This window comes from Phaethon aethereus (assembly GCF_964289735.1).
Source record: "Phaethon aethereus genome assembly, chromosome: 21".
Lineage (NCBI taxonomy): Eukaryota > Metazoa > Chordata > Aves > Phaethontiformes > Phaethontidae > Phaethon > Phaethon aethereus.
Window position 1 is genome coordinate 2,356,513 of NC_138597.1, and position 13,977 is coordinate 2,370,489.

The following is a 13,977-nucleotide window of genomic DNA, read 5'->3' on the forward strand; positions in this document are numbered from 1 at the left end:
CACTTCTTCATCTGAGGACTGTGAACATAAAAAGATATTCACAGATGGTCCCACAGAGTCACACACACACGGTCCACTCCCAACCTACTGTAGTTTTTCCTCTACCTGGTATTGTTCTCCATGATGATCATTTTAACCACTGCATGCTTGACCAAAAGTGCATTTTTCAGTTACCTTTGAGCAGAAAGACATGGCAATTCTACTCAAAGACAAGAAGGAACCACTAGCACGATGCAATGGCTCAACACGCTAGAAAAATTACTGTCTCCAGTAAGGAGATTTGAGTCTTTCAGGATACATAAGAAAAAAATCAACCATCAAACATTTAGGCAACTTCACTATAGCCAGAAAGCACAACCAGTAGAGACCACAAGGATCTTTTACAGTGTTTTTGTACAGCATTTAGCACGTTTTACGGCATCACTATACAGAGAAAAGCATCAGACTTATTGAAAGACTGAACAAGACACATTTAGATGAAAGTAGAAGGAAGCTGGGTTAGTCACCATTGAAACTGCAGTTATGACAGAAGACCAGCTGCGTTGGGAGTTACAGCTCTGTGTGGAGCAAACCTGTAACTGCTTGCTTTTGAAGCAAATTAAATTACTTTCCTATTAGCACCAAGGAGCCACAACAGCTCAAGGAAAGCAACAGGAGCTTCTAGTCTCACAAAGCAGTCATAGATCACCACCACAGAAGCTTTATTTCTGGCCATGGAGCTTGAGCCAGAAATAAGAACATTCAGATGACAGTTCTACAAGCTTAAAACCTCTCACTTGTGAAGGGAACAGATGTGAGGAAGCCATTTATACAAAGCTAGACCCTGTAATGCTTTTTTTCCCCCTGCATTCATTGTAGACTAGCATCAGACTAACAGCATGTCTTAAAGGTCATCCTGAGACTTCTTTTTTTAAACTCTCTAAATTTTGTGCTCTTAGTACTACAGCAGCTTCTGCAGAAGAGAGCTACACTTCAAGACTGAGAAAGAAGAAAATAGGTCTACACAGAGAAATCTCAAGAAAAGGCAAATGACCTGGACCACACTCCTCAACGCTGCTCCCTCTCGTCCCCTCACTTCTTGTCCTACCCTATGGAAAATTCATGGCCTAATCACCTGGAATATCTTGGAAACGTCTTCAGAGTTGCGCTGCTGCGCTACATCACACAGCTTGGCTGTGATATCGATTCGCCGACAGATGTCCATGTCCACCTTCATGGCCTTTTCTTGAATCTTTGTGTCCAGGTCTGTCATGGGCTGCAGGAAGGACAGTAGTGATTATCTTCTATTATTATACAGTTCAGGAAAGAAGAGATACCCCACAGTATCTCTCTAGCCCCAGGGCATACCATTTTTAAACAATATTACATCTTCTCCGGGAAAGGCAGTACATGGACAATCTAAATAGACTGGACAGCTAACAGTTAACATTCCTATCAGATTCTAATAAAATTTCAACTCAGAGTGATTTGCCGCTGAAAAACTGATACCCACCCCAAACAACTGCTAGATGTGGCAACCGTAAACTTTTATGGGTCAATAGAGCTTTAAAAAAAAAAAATGGAGGAGAAAAACCCTGTTGGGCATGTGCAGAATTGAATGAAACCTAAAACCTGGTGAGTATGCAACACTTCCCCCGCTTTCAGCCGGAAAAACTGTGCCTGCAAGGAGAAGTTGCTTTTAAAACAGAATCCAGGCCACTCACCAACTTCATACATACCATGAAAACATAAAATCAAGACTGGATCTAAAGGGATCCATGAAAACTTGTAACACAGAAAATACTCCTCATTGACATTAACCTGGCTTCCAGCCTAGCAAAAATTCTACATGACAAATATTTTGTCTTGCTTCACTCTGGGCAGTAATTATAAACATAATTTATAAGAGAGACTCCCACTCAGACAGTACAGCTGGCTTCTTATGAAGAAACACTGTTCCACAGAAAGCATATTTTCCAGCCGAGGCGAGACTTAGTCTGTTAGAAAGTACCACTTCAATGGCTAGGCAGTGCTTCCACTTTGACCAGAAAAGCAGAAAAACCTCTTTGCAGACCGTTCTTAAATAACAGCTCCCCTTTCCAAGAAGAAACCTTTGGGGTTTGTTTTCTTTTTTTGGGTTTGTTTGGTGTGTTGTTTTTTTTTGTTTGTTTTTGTTTTTGTTTTTGTTTTTTTTCAAAATTATTAGATCGAGTTCTTCTCCAATCCCTGTCAACCACCTTTGGACAAGTTAGAGATTTTTGTTTTCCCAACACACTGAGAACATGAAATCTCTGAACACTGACACACTCTAAACACAGTCTTATCAACCAAATAGGTACCAGTGATTCTTATCCTCAGGAAAGCAAGAGTCACATGCCAACATTTTGCATTTCTCTGCTCTAAGTATTTACACAGTGGGATTCAAAATAAGCATTCTCACTGCTTTCCTCAGGCCCTCTTCTCTCTTACAGAGTTTGCAAAGCCCAAAGCACACTTTCTCTCAAGTTGAGGAGGGTGTTTGCATTCACCGCCACCCTTTTTGTCCGCACTGAGCAACATTTCATCCTCAGCAAAAAAGTCATTGCAGTGATACAGCCCTAACAAGTTTCTCCCTTTCACACTGCCTCTAACCAAGCATGCCTATTCTCAATTAAACACCAAAAGAAGAGACAGCTAATTGCCGAATTTCACATGAACAGATCTAGTGGCCCTAAGAGGATGTATTTGACACCAGGGAACGGGTTCTGCAAGCTTCTATGAAGACAGAAGGAAGCAGTTCTAAACAAAATTACAGAATAAATAAGAATAATGGGACATATCCATTAGACAACTGGCATCAGCACTACTTCAGTCTTACAGAGAAAGGCACCTTACAGCTCACCTGGCTTATCTTTCTAGATATCTGCATAAATACATGCTCTCAGTACGTCTAAATGTAAGAAAATTATCCAGTCGTAGTCTAAAAGACCCCCAGCTTAGAAGGAAAGTCAGTATCAAATGAGACTTGAGGCAATTCCTGAGTAAACAAGTCTTTTTCGTTTGTTTTTGTTTAAATTTAGCTCGAAGCAGCACTGGAAACAAAGCCAAATACCTGCACCAGTGACACTGGGTTAACCTCTTCAGCGCTTTCATAAGGGGAGTTGGGGAAGCACGGACGGCGCATTGCTTTTTGAACACAACTTTCCTGCGTGACTCTGAGCAAACTCCCCTTGTTAGCAGTACATGGTGCTGCACGGTGATGGGCCCTTTACCCTAACCTGTGAGTTCTCCAACATTTTTTTTCCCCGGCTGCAGATCTGAATGCCGGCGCTGCCAGCTGCGGCGAACGGGGAAGGGAGGGAAGAGTCCGGGTTATGGGGTAAGCAGCAAGTTAATGCATCTCTACACAGACCAGACAGGAAGCAGGGGGAAGGGTGATCTGTCTGATGCATTAGATCATAAAGGCAGCCATAATGCTAACTACAAAGCGGCACTCGCTAAGACCATAACCTTTTTTATGAATGAAGCCATTTGCATGACACACACATTTCACAAAGGCAGTGGGAGTTGGCCACTCTGCTCTCCAGCGTACTTACATCACTCATCAGACCCTTAAAGACCACAAGTTCTGCTTTCAGTCTCTCAATCTTTTCATTTAACTCCTCCTGGAGAGCTTCCGCTTCCTGCGCCTCCTGCAAGAGAAAGCACACAAAGAACTAAGCGGTAACAGGGCAACATATGCTTCCTCACTTAACCCGAGCAGGGCTGCTAAGGCATGTCACCACTCCCACACTTCACGTCATCAGAAACCTCAGCACCTTCCTGCTTCAGCTTCCAAACTATGCTCTAGCATACAGCCACGCAGTCAGCTGCTCTAGCTAAATGAAAGATTTTTTAATTCAACAAATTCAAATAATTACTAGCATAACAAAAAGTGCAGAGAAAACCTATGCCTTTCAATACATACTATTCAAAACTTACCTCTCGCAAGGTTTCCACCATAGATTCCAGACTCATTCTTCTCGTCAGTTCCTCTTCCCATCTGAAAGATAAGATTTGCAGGCAAAGTGTTAACTATGGAGAAAAGTATTTTTTTTTTCCTCCCAAGAAAAATCACAAGTCTTCTGATAGCTGTAGGATGATGACAGTTATTTGGAATGTAAAGCAGATGGTCCCCCTCACTTGTACACCCTCAAACCTGCACCAGTAAGTCTGTAAGAGAATAAAAGCTAAATCCATTTTCATTTGGATCAGTACTCTTCCCGCTCTCATTTGCAACCAAATACTGCATAGAAGGTGGGAAATATTCATTGAAAAAAAAAAAAATCAGTTGAACGTTAGTTTCCCCAATCAGCAGTCTTACTATTTATCTGTTCAATCAATTCATACGTTTATGTGCCTTCTACACCAAAATCCTCAGTAACCTACATGCCTCAGTCATTTCCCAGAACTAGTTGCAAGCAGAGTACTCGGACAAGCACCCTTGAATGCAGGGTACAGACGCTCACTGCTGTTGTAGTGCTAAAAGGGTAGAAGAAAAGGAATTACAGTTCCAGCAGTTCCTCTTTTTAAGCACCAAAACCCTTTAAAGAACAAAACCCACTATCTGACAATACTAACTTGAAAGCTAAGATTCTTGAAAATGTGACAATACATATTCATAGGCATGGATATGGTTTGAGGGTGAGAGAGAAAGTAAAAGGCGGGCCACTTTTTGAATGGGCGGTAGTGCCACACAAGACTTGCCCACTCTGTTATAACAGTAAGAATTTTCCTCATGGAAAAAAAAACAACCTTTGGATGCCACATGATTAAAAACAATCCTGTGAACCTAATCTCGGAGTAGCACCACGGTAATTTGTTGCCACTTCAACACTTTTTATACTTTAACTGCAAATGGCTAACCATTTGCTCAGAAATCTATTAAATCAAAGCGGTCTTGAAAATGCAAGGTTAAATCTGCCAAGCGCATCGTTTCATCCTATTTTCAAATCCACAAAGAAATCTGGTGGTGGCTAGATGATGGGATATTCCCACTGAGGCAGCCGATTTTCAGGTGGCATACAAAACCGCCACACTACTCGATACATCTCTGCATTCCAAGTGCAAATTTAATCCCATCTGAAATGGAAGCCAGGGCGGTCCATCTCAGCAGGAAAGGACGCAGGCAGGCACGCTGGTATTGCGGTTCGCTGTCTTCAGGCACTATCAGCGGCACCTGAACCGGTCACATCTCAATGCAGCAGCAGCTCCGACGAGTGCAGTCCCAAGATGACATGCTGGCCACCCCCGCTCTTTCCTGCTGCTGTGGTGCAGGAATATCCAACATAAAAGACCTGTGAATTCGCCATCGTACAGCTGAAGTTCGATTTATGCAGGAAGACTTGCTGTGCAGCTTTTTACCAGCAAGGATTTACTGCCAGACTAAAATATTTAGGCTGAAATTTGCATTTGTCATTAAATGTTTTAGCTCTTGTTTCTGTATTGTATTTGGTTTTTTGACTACTAATTACATGTACATTTCTATAAAACCAGTAACTTTGTTTTTCAGATTTTTAACATTGAAGTCAAGGAGGTGAAATTAATTAAGGCAGTCAATTATATTCACAATCTGTAAGACGGTCTCCTTCTGCTACAGACGGAGCATTGCATGGCTTTAATCATTCTTCCTACTCTTTCTGCCAGCAGGCTGTCATTTATGGATGGGAGTCAAGCAGACACTGCAAAAATTGATACGCAGCTTCTCAAGGTTTTAACTGTTGAAATGAGGAACACAGGCTGCATTCAGGCTATCCTCCTGTATTGTTTGCATCCTCACAGTGCACTGTGCATTCTGCAAAGGGATGTGCTTTTGGAAAACGTTATCTGCATATTTTTACTGACTATGCCAAAAGCTAGCAAAAAGGATTAGCATTCCTCCCCAGCAGTTCAGCCATTCTGGGCAGCTGCCAAAATTACACATCTCAAACTCTGCTCAGGCTAACCTTCCTCATCCTGCAGAAATTCCAGCAGTTCCATTTCTTTTCTTTGTGCCAGTTAAAGTGCATTTGGCAGAACAGTGATTTACAGCCCTAATTCCCTTCCGTCAAACTCAAGCCCGGCGTCCTCAAGAGAAGAGGAAAAGGATGCCTGCTTTTACACACGTACATACCTTCCCCACAATTTCTGTGTTTCTCCTAATTAAAGGAACAATAAAACAATCATGTTATTTTTAACCAAAAAGTGCATGCCTAACAGAAGGAAATTTACACTGGATTGATAATAAGGGTCCTGCGAACTATTAATAGCACATTCTTAACCTCAGAGCACATTTCTCCCACCCACTACCAAGCTGATTAACCTCATTTAACAGCTAAAAGTGCCAATCCTGCTTTCTCCTCACACTTAAACCTCAGGAGACTATTTGTAGCGAAGAGAGGAAGGAAACGGATGGGAAGGTAGAGGATGACAATGGAGCAGAGGATTAATTCTCCATTTAAACTTCCAAGGAAGTAAGACAATAGAAAGATTGCTCATTCATATGATCATCCTGTATCTGCTGTAACAAACAAGACTTTAAAAAGGGATCTTGGCAGCTGTGCTACTACACACTCCAACAAATGCAGCAGTAAGGAGTCAGCACGCCGAGATGCTAACCATGGCTCCGATCTCTTTCATATTCACTCTAAATTATTCTCCCAGCAATTTATACTAATCAATATTTTTCTTTTCAGTTACCGTCTAAAAGCAGAAGACTTAAGTCTTCCACAAGTCTCAATGCCAGCAGGTTGTGGATGCCTTCTGCTTCCTCAGCAGACGGAGCCAGCGACGCCACTTGCGCGCGCAGCCTAAGATGTCGATGGAAGGGGCCCAAGCCTGCGGCTCCCTTCATCTCAAGGAAGGGGGAAACACCACCCGATTAATCACCTCCGCAGCATAAGCAGGGCGGACAGGTAACTCCTTTGCTGGATAACCACAGGAGAAGCGGCGGCAGGAATGACGAGGACTAGAACACCCAAAAGGGAAATGGCTGTACACATTATAGGCCGAAAAACCCAGCAGTCTTCACTTATTTGCTGCAGGATATTAACTAGCCAGCTGCTCCTGCTGGTCCCAAATACACTTATTTCTTGGCTCAGATGTACCAATTGCTACGATTTCCAGCTGTATCCAAAAATCTTTCTTCTGACCCAGAAAGGCAAACGTTGCCACCTAAATCTGCCAGACTTCAGGGTTTGTTATTATTTATCTTCAGTTATTTCTTAAAAAAAAAAAAAAATCAGTAGTATGAATTCCAAGTCTAACCAAGCTTTTTTTCCTTCTTTCCCAGCTACCAAGAATGTTTTCGTTCCAAGCACCACTTACCCTCCCCCCAAAAAAGGGCTAGTCTGAATTTTAAAGCTATGGGTCTATTCCCCTTCTACCAGATGTGACACATTACATTCCAGCGGCATTCAGTCATTGCAGCTTCAGGCCCCAAACTACTTCTGCAGTCATGTCTTACATAGCTTAGAGGAGAACAAAGGATGCTGGCTTTCTTTAACGGGAAGAGCTACATTACAAGGATATTAGACAAACAAAACACATGAATAGTCAGCTAGGATTAACATTGCTTAAAGCAGTGTTCTTGTAAAGCTGAGTCACACCGCAAACTTGTGTGTTTCCTTTGAAATTGGAAGGGTAGCTACCAGTTCACCGACACTAGCATCTTCTACACCGAGGAAAGCCGATGGAGACATCTCAAGAACTGGATAATATCTCTTAAAAGCTTCTCTAAGTTTTCAAGCCTTAATGTTCACGAAATTAAACTGAGCTGTCTATGTTGACACAAGAAGCTTCTAATCACTTTCCCACTCCCTGAATACCTGCATCAACAAACATGAACATCTTCCTTTCTCCTCTCCCAGTATCATCAAGTCAAGTTTAGGAATAAAGACCAGTGAAGAGACTTGCCCATTGCAGCAGATTCACAAAACCTCTTGAGAATAGAAAGCTGGTTTTAAAGAAGTGTGCCTTTCCAAAAATTGTTCAGTAATTTTCTTTTAAAAAAAAAATAGGATTTTTAGATGCAAATATAGTATTGTTTAGACAACAAACAATATGCTTACAAAATATGCCAGATATACACATACTGTTTTAACTATGTTTTTGCTCAAGGCAGAAAGGCACAAGTAGACCAGTTTGTATTTAATGATGCCTGACTGTATCAACTGCATTATTTCTCTCATAAAAATCACCCCTCCCTCAAGGAAGCAAATATTCCTCAAGTAACATTTAACGACAAAGTATTTTCTCTATAGGAAAACCTCTTTAGGAAGACAAGATGACTCTTCTTGGTAGTTTTGTACCATGTCACAGACGGAAAAACACCACCAAAGAGAAACAGAACAACAGAAAACATCTACAGCGGTCTAAGCTTCTCCCTGCCACTCTCAGGTACTGAATCTGAAGCTTTTCACTCCGTTTGTTAGAGTCTCTTCCCCTCAGTTTATGGCGAGAAGAGCAGCAGCAGACAGGAAAACCTAGTACTCTTGAGTGCTTAAGTCCACAACAGGAAACAAAAATGTTAGTTTGAACAATGACTATAAAATGATCACAAAAATATTAACAGCTAAGGATTCCTGAAAACATAAAAATACTGAAGGGATGGATTGTCAGTGCTACTTCAGGGAACAGCGTAACTGCTTTTTTCTTGCACACTAAGACACCACTATTCCATTTTCGGCACGAGATGCACCCAGCCTTGTTCATCTGTTGGATACAAAGCATCTAAGATGCATTCTCTGATGTACCACACCTGCAAGAAGATGGAAGAAAACACCCATGCTATGGCAGGACCAAGTAATTACACCTCCGGCACTGCCCGGGAGGGTTCGTGCTCAGCCCTCACAGGTTAGAGACACGTATTTGTGCTCCCGTTCCTCTGCGGCAGCACCACTTGTTCTTTTGTGTTGGGATCTTTTTGACGCCCATACGTTGTTTACAGGAACTCCAAATGGCAAGGCGTTCTGCACTGCTCACCAGCGCTGGCATGAGATTTAACACTTAACGCGCACAAGCCTAACCGATTTAATCATTTCGCATTACTCACGGTCATTACATGCCGCCTCTCTGTAGTAACATGCCCACTAATCCCCTCTCCAACACCTAGATAATAACTATCAACATTACAGTTTATAACTCTGGTTATTACACACTGATTTCATTTGAATTGACTTAACGGCCCATCAGATGTGCAAACTTACATTCCCACACAAAGGAATCCAGAGTCTAATCCCGTGATGGGCCAAGACAGAAATTTGGGTAGGGCGTGCCTTTGTGTAAGAGAAACGTGTAGTCGTTTGGGATGAGAAAGCATCATATTCAAGACTTTCTGGACAGATGTAAAGAAACCTGTATGATACTAAAATTCTGCTGCAGCATCAGTCCCTATTTAACCATTTGCAAGAAACCAAATAGTATTTCTTAACTGAGAGCAGAACCTGCATCTCCAATCTCACTAAACCATTCCTGATGCTAGAAGGCAGTTTGGGATTGGAAATAGAAATAGCCATCTGCATGTTTTCGTGCAGCTCAAAAGAACTGGACCATGCAAGATGGATTTAGTTTAAAAACCCTCTATGAAGCCACCTTTATTTTTTTAAGAAAAAAACAACAATGCACCATTCTCTCTGCTTTTAGAATCCTTGTTTAAGAGATCATTTTCCTATCCAGTCTTAGTTTAGCACTAAATTAGATATAAGGTTCATTAAGCAATTAGCTTATTCACAAATGCTACCTTTTGTTTAAGCGAGCATTTTTAAGACACTGTAATATATGGATTCTTCCAAATTATCCCAAGTACAGCCCATTTTGATCCCACAAGCCCTGACTTCTTATTGAAGCAAATTAAATGTTATTAGATGGGCTCCATGTAAAACGTATTAATTTAAAATGAACATCTGACTCCATTAAAGCCTGGCTGTAACACAATGGTAGCGGCACTCTTGAATGAAGTCATGTTTCTTGCCTGTTGCAAGCAACATCCTCTCCACAGAATCTCTTTGCTAGAAGTCAGTCATTGCAGCATCAAATTTCCCAAACATCAGAGCAACGGAGGAGTGTTTCCTTGAACCTCTAGCAATGGTCTAGATGATATAGGTACAATCACTGCATAGCAGAACTTGTACCCTTTGCACTGTTAACACTTGGGTATTTCGTTATAAAGGAGAGGTTAGTATTAAAGTCCTGTTCTGGACTTGTGCTCTACTTAAAACAGCATACACACCTTTGAAGAGCAGCAATTGCTTGTGAAGAGAATTACTAAAAGGACTTACTATACAGAAAAACATTGCATAATTACACCTCTTGATGACATTCGCCTGGAAAGACGCTCCAGCCTGTTACTGGAACCACAATAAAAATCATCTGCAAGTTCATTTGTGTTTTGTTCCTGACCACACGAGCTGTTTAAACAAAATGCATCATGTCACAAGAGTTGAACAACTTCAAGTAGAAGTAAGAGCCATGCCTGCATTCCTTTACAAAGAAAATTATGGTGCTTTTAATATATTAGGAGAATTCACATATAATTGTGCGATATCCACAGCAACATTAAACACATTTTAAGCTACACAGCTACAAGTCATACGCTCCTGCATAATTTATTCTTGCAAACAACACTGCACTAAATAAAGGCCAGATTTAACTCTGAGATGTCTTTGGATACTTGGATAAGCTTTGGTGGACCTCTCCCTTTGTACTTGCACCCAGCTCCAAACACAGAAGTCCATTAACAAAGACACAAGATACTTATTCAAAACAAGTCTAACACAGCAGGCAAGGATGCTGCTGGGTGGTTTCACCATATTTTATACAACCTCCTGACAGAGAAAGCACCTAAGGGATCTCCTGTCCTTGCAAAGGAGTTTGCGTGATGCAAAAGTATCAGTTGCGAACTTCAGTTGTTTTCAACCTCATAGCTGAACAAGTGAAGAAAAAAAAAGGTCTTTCATTTACCAGTGCATCCAAGGCTATAAATGTTGGTAGTCTACTTCCACATCACACAGCAGCAAATTCACATGAAATACTGCTGCCTTAAAAGAAATAGTGATTTTTTTTTTTTTTTTGCCCCCACTGGAGGTAGATTGAGAAATAGGATAGAACAGATAAAGCCATCAAGCTCACTGCTGGCCAGCTTTCACTTTAAGCAGCACCGAGTTCAGAGAACCATCTTCCTTGGCTGCCTAATTGGCTCTTGACTGAAGCAGCTCAATTCAGCTAGCTCAGAACACGGCATGCAAAGAAGCCTTTTCTTTTCCCTTGTGTTTAACACCTAATAAGCATCCTCGTTTCTAAGCCATTCTGCAGGACAGGGTCCAGAACTTCTGCAAGTAGGGGAGTTATTTGGTATTTGCATTTCGCTTTCCCCACGTACTGCTCGCTCTCTGCTTCTCTAAACCCATTTTACATTCTCCTGAAGAGAAAGATCAGGCCCACCACAACATAACCCAAACCTGCACATCACTGATCTGCCTATTCTGCAGCTGTAAATTATTTTAAATATGGTTAAACCTGTGCGAAGTGTTCAAAACCGCAACTCCTACCTGTGATGGCCAGGAGTGCAGCCTCTGGAAGTGAACCTGATGAGGTAAGGTAATTCTTTTTAGTGTTTCACACAAGCTCACAGCATCCTTACATTTCTGCATAGCTCTTCTGCTACTCACATTCATCTCGGGCATAAGGAAATTGTAACTGCTTTGGAGGAGCAGAGCTTTTGCAGTTTAAGGAGCAAAACCACAGAAGGCCTCTGTCTATTCAGTATTTATAAAGGTGTCCATACTCCAGAACCAGACTATGATCTAAAAAAAAAAAAAAATAAAAATTACATCTTATCACTAGTGTCCTCCATACCGTAAACCATCATGCTGATCACAGGAACACAACCATTTCCTGCAGCCTGCAGAGAAATGATTTCTGGTTAGTGATAAACTGTTCCGGCCGGTAAGATACCATTGGACTGTCAGCTCTTCGGAGCAAGGCTTATGATGTAATTCATGATACGATAACTAATACATAAGGTAAACTAAACACTGCTTTCTGTATCCTCTTATGTCTGCCAGCGTCTCAAGACAGATTTACAAATTTGTGCCCAACTTGTCCCAGCACCCACAAAAACAAGGAATAATAGGTCAAGCTGTGTTTATTGCTCAGCACAGAGTGGTGGGCACTGGCAGACTGCAGCAAAGTGTTGCAGGCAGAATTAACTCTCGTCGCATTCCCCTCAACACCAGCAGCTTGAATTCATTTTTCACTCCTGTCAAAATCTTCATGACAGTGTTTACAACCCCCGAACAAATATACGCCTCTTAAGCATGAAGAAATAATTCTGCAGCATGGATCTATTGCCATTTTTGACAGCTGAAATGCAGTTTTTTTCACTAGGTATAGCAGACCCCGGGGAAGGGGAGAGAGATTTGCTCAGTAACACGAGAAAGCAGGGACTGCCTGCCTTCCATTTTCCAGTAAGCTTAGCAGTGAGTGAGACTAGCCCAGAACTGTTTCTAACAAAAGAGCCTTGTGAAAAAAGCTACTCGGGCAAATGCAAGGCCTGCAAGTTTGGCCTGTGGGCTTGCTTTGGGGGGGCTAAGAATTTGCTCTGGGCAATAAAGGAAAAGCAGCCAGAAGAGCAAGGTAAGGACAAAACAATCTACAATTAGAAAAATGCCAGTAGCGCAAAACTAGGCAAAGACTTAGTTTTTGCCTGGGGAGGGGGAGAATGTGCAACAGAGAAGAGGAACCGCTCAAAAGCCTACCTCTAGCTGCAAAAGGGAAATGTTATGAACTTTAAACTTCCAATTACTGAGATCAGCCCATAGTTTTATCTCCACATCCTGGTACAAGTGCTAATCCAAAAACAAAAAACAAACAAACAAAAAAAAGTGATTTATTTCTGATAGCAGCTATCAGAAACACATCACAGACATGTGAGCTGCAATACAATTAAATTAGCTAAGATATCAACTTCTAGAAAACTGCTCTTCTGTCATTAAGACGGGCAACTACTATTCCCTACACCAACAGGATACTCAATTTCTGCAGTTAGCCTGAATTTGGCCGACCGCTGGGGAGCGGGACCTTCCAGCGCCAGGTCTCTGTGCCTCCGAGATACCTGCAGCAACGTTTTATTCTGAAAGGAAATGTCAGACAGTTTGCTTGACATGTCAGCTCCGATTCCGGGAATATGATACAGCCCACACATGGCATAGTAAATATGATTAGGTCCAACTATGAAACATCTGATAAGTTTTATAGCCAAACACCCATTTGACATGGATCAATACAGCATGACACTTCTGGCAAGATGAGAATCAGAGCACTGCACTTTGGGCTTCTTTTTAGCTCAACTGTGCAGAATTAAGTCATCTTTGTAAATGTTTTATTGTAGCCTAGGTAGCTACTACATCAGCCTTCCTGGGACAATGCTCAAATTCTCAGTTCTCTTCCTCTTGTATCAAGTAAGGCCAAGGCATTTCCCCTATTTTGTAGGTATATCCGCTTATTTTTTTTCCTTTCTCTCACTATATATATTTCTATTAACAATAAAAAGGAAATTTAAGAAGATGGACACATCCTGATTTCACTCTGTTGGAGGACAGCATCGTATTTCCAAGGCTGTTTCCCACGCCGCTATTCTTATTTACCTCTGACAGGTCTCACCGTGCTGACGGGCATTCATTGCGCCAGCAACCCACCGACTAGCACAATTACAAAGCGAAGAGGAAAAGGAGCACTCGAACAACTAATACAATTGGGAAGAAAACCCATTTCTACAGAGATCAGACCAGCGGTCTCAAAAGCCACCGCACTACACTCATTTTTAGCTCTAGCCAAGTCCACGCTTATGTCCATTCTGCCCAATCAAACTGTTTTCTAGAAATTAGCAGCACTATGCTCGTTTCTACACATTAATACAGCAAACCCTTATCTCCTCCGCCACTGAAGAGCTCTGTGTACTCTAGGCCTGGAGAAGACAACTGCAAGCACAGCTTAGGAAACAGC

The 13,977-nt window shown here is 41.7% G+C and overlaps 1 protein-coding gene across 1 annotated transcript in view; it reads right to left on the bottom strand.

The window, feature by feature from the left end:
• Positions 1 to 13,977, bottom strand: part of IFFO2 (intermediate filament family orphan 2) — a gene marked incomplete at its 5' end in the record, with an annotated part of 37,187 nt that overhangs the window by 7,698 nt on the left and 15,512 nt on the right. The window contains 3 exons of the mRNA XM_082009378.1: positions 1,115 to 1,255; positions 3,555 to 3,650; positions 3,940 to 4,000. Of these exons, the coding sequence (XP_081865504.1) occupies positions 1,115 to 1,255; positions 3,555 to 3,650; positions 3,940 to 4,000 (298 nt within the window). The remainder of the gene's footprint in view (positions 1 to 1,114; positions 1,256 to 3,554; positions 3,651 to 3,939; positions 4,001 to 13,977) is intronic.